This window comes from Pollicipes pollicipes, unplaced genomic scaffold (genome assembly GCF_011947565.3).
Source record: "Pollicipes pollicipes isolate AB1234 unplaced genomic scaffold, Ppol_2.1 Scaffold_7261;HRSCAF=8764_pilon_pilon_pilon, whole genome shotgun sequence".
NCBI lineage: Eukaryota > Metazoa > Arthropoda > Thecostraca > Pollicipedomorpha > Pollicipedidae > Pollicipes > Pollicipes pollicipes.
The window spans coordinates 14230381-14236439 of record NW_023597054.1 but is presented as its reverse complement, the minus strand read 5'-3'; the positions used below and the strand labels follow the sequence as shown (position 1 = coordinate 14236439).

The window sequence follows — 6059 nt, the reverse complement described above, 5'->3', positions numbered from 1 at the left end:
CTCTTCTCTCTCTCTCTCTCTCTCTTCTCTCTCTCTCTCTCTCTCTCTCTCTCATCTCTCTCTCTCTCTCTCTCCTCTCTCTCTCTCTCTATCTATCTCTCTCTCTCTCTTATCTCTCTCTCTCTCTCTCTCTCTTCTCTCTCTCTCTCTCTCTCTCTCTCTCTCTCCTCTCTCTCTCTCTCTCTCTCTCTCTCTCTCGCTCTCTCTCTCTCTCTCTCTCTCTCTCTCTCTCTCTCTCTCACTCTCTCACTCGCTCACTCGCTCACTCGCTCACTCGCTCACTCGCTCACTCGCTCACTCGCTCACTCGCTCACTCGCTCACTCGCTCACTCGCTCACTCGCTCACTCGCTCACTCGCTCACTCGCTCACTCGCTCACTCGCTCACTCGCTCGCTCGCTCTCTCTCTCTCACTCGACTCTCTCTCTCTCTCTCACTCGCTCTCTCTCTCTCACTCCTCTCTCTCTCTATCACTCGCTCTATCTTCTATCACTCGCTCTCTCTCTCTCACTCGCTCTCTCTTCTCTCACTCGCTCTCTCTCTCTCACTCGCTCTCTCTCTCTCACTCGCTCTCTCTTCTCTCTCACTCGCTCTCTCACTCGTCTCTCTCACTCGCTCTCTCTCACTCGCTCTCTCTCACTCGCTCTCTCTCACTCGCTCTCTCTCACTCGCTCTCTCTCACTCGCTCTCTCTCACTCGCTCTCTCTCACTCGCTCTCTCTCACTCGCTCTCTCTCACTCGCTCTCTCTCTCTCTCCCCCTACCTTCCAACGGCCGGATTGGTTAGATCTGCTAGTGTGGGATCTGGATAAGCTACACCAACTACAGTTGGGGTGAATTCATATTTCACATGCGTTACCGTCGAGCGACCTGCCGTGCAGGCACTCCACGGATGCTCGACGCGTCAGTATCGAATATCACAAGGACCTCTCCCGCAGGCAGAGCAGGTGATGAGCGGAACTAAACAAAGGTGGCTGTGGCACATGTGCGTGGCACAGTGGTGGTCGTCACTTTTTTCCTTCTGCTTCGTTTTCTTTATTGTTTGTTTGTACTCCCGTCCAATCGCATGAGGTGAACGACCAGGCCACGATAAAATGCGTTTCATTATTGCTTCCCGGGACCGCTTTCAAGGAAAACGACAACCGTCATGTCCGAAAATTTACAGTAAACGTGAACATAAGCATGCGATAATTCAAGCAAAATAGCATAAAATGCACTTTGCAGTACACCAAACCAAGAAGTTCTTGTGAGTCACGGAGGACCACCAATGGGCTTTTATGGCGTATTTACTATCATGACTACACTAAGTGCCACGATATCAATGCTACGGCTGATACTCCCAAAGACAGTAGTGCTATATAACTTCTACGCGACATTACTTAGCCCTGCAAAACTCACACAGCCGTTACTTATACGCAATATTCCTTCTACTGCAAAGCCTTAACGCGAAATGAGCGCTAAACGACATCATGCATGCTTCGAATACATATATCCGACACTACTTCTACCGTAAAAACACACCTGAGTCCCACGCGATGCCACTTATACTATAAAAGCGTATACTCGTGATCACTTCGACAGCCAAAACCTAAACCATCATTTCTTACAATCCGTATACGTTCTACTGTGAATACATATACGCCACATTTCTGGTATGAGACCGGTCGCACTTCACAAATTATACTTGAACTACTTCCTCTCATACAATAAGCCTCACCTTAAAGGGAAACGCAGGGAAAGAGGCCCAGAAAGAAAACGGAGGGAACGAGACCCAAAAAGAAAACGGAAGGGAACGAGGCCCAAAAAAGAAACGGGGGAATCGAACACATGGTTAAGCCTCACCCAAAAAGGAAACAGGGAGCACATGGGAACGAGAGGGAGCGAGCACATGGGAATACTTGGATGGCAAAACCAGACTAGAAATGCCCACTGAATGGTGTCGATGCATTAGTGCTGCTGCAAATATTGCTATCGATGTACCCACACCGGCAATGGTCTACACGGCATTTATTCTACTTGAAACATACCTAGTGTAGTGTCAGTGTTGCGGAACTAGCCTGGGGGCTACGCACAAAAAGACGGCCAGACCTGTCGCAAAATAAATGAGACACGGGGTTTTATCACGCAAGGGGTTCTACCACAAATTGGAGCTGGATGGAGTCCTCGCCTAAATATGAAACAACCCTGGCCTGGTGTTCACTAAACCGCGCCATTACTTCTGCTGCAATGACTCATTTAAGGCATACGTGTAACATGACGAGACTAGTGCCCAACAGTTATACCAGTCCTTGAGGCTCTGGAACCGCGACTGCAACAACCCACCAAACAAACCCACCACCGGACGACAAACACATCAAATAACGTAACCTATTAAATAGATCAATTTCATATCGGTACTATAAGTTAATAATTGCAGCATCACCCAGTTGGGGTACCCTGCCACAACCTGCGTTGTTCCTACACTCTTACTAGATGTCCATGCATTTTGCACTCCACGGCTAAGTAATGGCAGTAGAAGTAATGTCGCGCACACGTAAGGCAAACATTTCTAAGCATACGTTTTCACATGCAGCACGAATATGCGTGTGTTTTTTTAGTACAATCATGTCGAGGGCAAATTTAAACTTTAACTGTCTAAATTTTAAAGCATAAGTAATTTAATTATTAATTTAAATGTAAGTTTTGTCGAATAGTACTAATGCTGCGTATTAGTATTTGCAGTACAAGTAATGTCATGCACAAGTGATGACAGCAGACGTTTTCGCAGTAGAACTAATGCCGGGCATATGTTTTTGAAGCATAAGCTTTGTCGTGTAGCACTTCCGTCGCGTACCATATATTAGCCGTCAAAGTAATGTCGTGGCGCTTTTATCGGGAGTTTTTGCTGCAGCACACATGCCGTGGAACTATGGCAGCTCTACCGCGCCGTCCACATATCATGCATACATAACACGACCGACTTCCGCGCTCGGGGAGTGGCGGTTCAGCACAAACGCACGTCATGTCTAGGATGCATCGCGCCGGCTCGGGGGCCGCCAGCCCGAGGCCTCCTCGTCCGTACTTAGAATAAACTATAACGAGCAAGGATCGACAGATCTACAGCAGTGCTCGACCACAAAGCAGATCTCACCACGGAAATACCAGACAGGCCATTAAGAGCACTTGCACCGATAAGAGCCGACTAGACTATTCTTGATATCGCGCCACAAGTGCCCCAGCGCTTCTTCCGATTGCTCTCGCGGAGAGACCCACACCGCACAGGCGGCCCCTCCCGAACAACAGCCACCCAAAAGATATCACCGTGTATGGTGGCGTTGTCCCTCGCTATTCTTGATGACGTCAGCACATGAAAAGACATCGGGCATACAGCTGACGAGCCCTTAAATCTACGACCACCTGGGAAAAGTATCCCCACTCCCTTCGAGTTACTCGAATAACTATAAGATATACTAGTAACTAGTGAGCAGTGTAAGGTATCTTGACTTCATCTATTCATTAAGTGCCTGACACATGATAAATTCCACGCGTTTATGACTAAAAAGAAATGGACTTTGGGGCAGGTTGCTTAATTGTGCGTCATCAATAAAGGGAACCACGGCGATTTTGACCTCCATTCATTCGCCGTTTCTTTCCTAGGTTTGCATTGCTTTGACGCAGTTTGTCCACTAAGTAGATTGTCTGCCAGTCAGGCTCAGCTACACCACACGAGGTCACATCCGATAGTTTACGTAGGTTAGGTGAGGTCAACTCGCAAGGGGTTGAACTAAAAGGGATTTGCTGCGCTTACTTGTAACAAGAGAGCGGGCGTAAATGATGCAGTTCTACAACAGTGACAAGGTGCGCAACTACAAGTATTGCGGGCGTTAAATGCCCCTGACGCCGTTTCCATTTTTCGTTCCCAAGGTTATCCGCTCGATCTGTGGTGCCGTCAAGCACGTAACTGATGTCCACTCAACGATTTCTGTGCCAGACTGACCACGGCCGCTGATTGTCATTTGCTTTTTTTCGATGCCACGTTTCGGTCCTAATACGACACCGGCCAGTGCAGCCTCAGCCTCAAGCGGGGTACTTTCACCTCGCCCATGTGTTCGCGGGTCGCGGAACACCCCGGTAAGTGCTGGATTAATAAGCAAGCAAACAAAAGCGGATGCTGTACCTTGGGGATCCTGGCGTAGCATTTGGGTGGATCATCTGGGTGAAAGTCGATGAGATGCTTCTTGACGACGTTCTGCTCCTGGTGTGCGTAGCTGCAGTACGCGCAGTGATAGGCCACGTAGCCATGGCCGACGTAATGCTGCAGACAAGAACCAAGTTAGCCACAATTACATATCGTCGTCAAAACAGCTCATAATGAAACTTAACTGTTGACTGAGGAAAACAGCCTGCCACACGCACCAATATATACATGAGGGTTTCAGATATCATATCTGGCGTCGCGGCACGGTATATTCTCAATCGGATTAGCGTTGCGTGCCTGTCTTAAATTTTGTATCAACATTCATTCACGTACGCATCAATACAATGCATAGATATGGTAAGGGGGAGGGGCATGCACCCGTGGAGGCGTGTGAGTACACCCTGTTCGCACCTACAGCCCCAGCCCCAGCAGATACGAAATCAACGGACACCTGACCAACCAGACAAAAACACCCACCACATCCCATCAACGGTTGGTAATTCAGAACACAGCCCTCTGAACAGCGGAGCCGACAAGTGGTGAGGCCGGCGCCGCACTGCCGGCCGACGGCGTACCCCGATCAGAGCGCCGAAGGTGGCCACCTTGCAGCCGCAGATGTGGCACGGGAAAGAGACGACGCTCGGGTGCGCCTCGCGGTAGTGGTTCTCCAGCACGGCCGCCTTGATGAACGCCCTGTCGCAGCCCTCTGGTGGTGGGAGAGGCAGGTCGGACACCGGCACGATACTCAACCGCGGCCGGCCGGGGACCTGATACCAACAAAATGCGCGTCGCACGCCGAGGCGGCGATCAGCCGCGCGAACTGAAAACTGTCGGCGGCAGCACGAACTGCTGCTGCACCGGACGGCCGCCGCAAGCCCGACAAATCCAATGCACCGGTTTCTGACTGGCACCAATGGGACGAAAACCCGCCTGCATACAGCCCCAAACCTGAACAGCACGAGCCACGAAACCCGAGCACCGAAGCAAAACACACTATCGCTGCCGCACAGCTCGACTAAAGCGACCCGAGGTTCACGCGCCCATCCCATGAACCGAAATCCAAGTCACACGCGACGCCCATCCCTCGCCATTGGCGCGCGTCCGCCGTCATGCCCGACAGCGGCGGGACCGGAGCGGCGGCGGCGGCGCCTACCCTGCGCGCAGATGTACGGCGTGAGACTGGACTCCCCCACCATCTCCGTCTCCACCAGGTGCGAGGCGTTGAGGCCGGGCGGCGGGTTGGCCGGGTCCGATTGCAAGAAGTAGGTGGGCATGTCACCGTGCCAGCGACGCTGCGGGTGGAAAGCACGCCGATTAGCGACGGTGAACCGCGGCGCTCGCAAACCGCAGCTCTTTTGATGTCAGCAGATATAAGGAACGACAACATTGTGCTTACTGGCAGGCTTATGCATGATGCCGCTCCGGCGAAACCGATTCAGAACCGGTAACTCCTATCGGGTCTCATCTTCCATCACGCCCTGCCTCCCCACGTGGGCAGCCAAGTCAGCTCCGTGCATTCCTGTGGATTCCCGCCGACGAGCGTATACGGAGCTAAATCGACAGTCGCACACCCGTCCACACCGGCCTGTGCCTAGCAGACGGTCGCACACCCGTCCACACCGCCCTGTGTCTGGCAGACAGTCACACACCCGTCCACACCGGCCTGTGTCCGGCAGACAGTCGCACACCCGTCCACACCCGCCTGTGTCTGGCAGACAGTCGCACACCCGTCCACACCGGCCTGTGTCTGGCAGACAGTCGCGCCCAGGTCCAGAGCCCCACAGCCAGCCCTCACCTGGTGCTCGTGCATGTACGCGTTCTGCCGGGTGCGGTAGAAGCAGTAGCCGCATTGGAACTGGGAGACGGCGTGCCGCTTGTACACGTG

General features: G+C 52.2%; 1 protein-coding gene across 1 annotated transcript in view; it reads right to left on the bottom strand.

Annotated features, from left to right (window-relative positions):
• The window catches only part of LOC119111078 (uncharacterized), a 14721-nt gene extending 8668 nt beyond the window's left edge, over positions 1-6053 (bottom strand). The window contains exons 1-4 of the mRNA XM_037234903.1: positions 5970-6053; positions 5328-5466; positions 4750-4880; positions 4154-4291 (exon numbers count right to left, since the gene is read on the bottom strand). Coding sequence (XP_037090798.1) covers positions 4154-4291; positions 4750-4880; positions 5328-5466; positions 5970-5984 — 423 coding nt within the window. The 5' untranslated portion in view covers positions 5985-6053. The remainder of the gene's footprint in view (positions 1-4153; positions 4292-4749; positions 4881-5327; positions 5467-5969) is intronic.
• Positions 6054-6059: the final 6 nt, after the last annotated feature.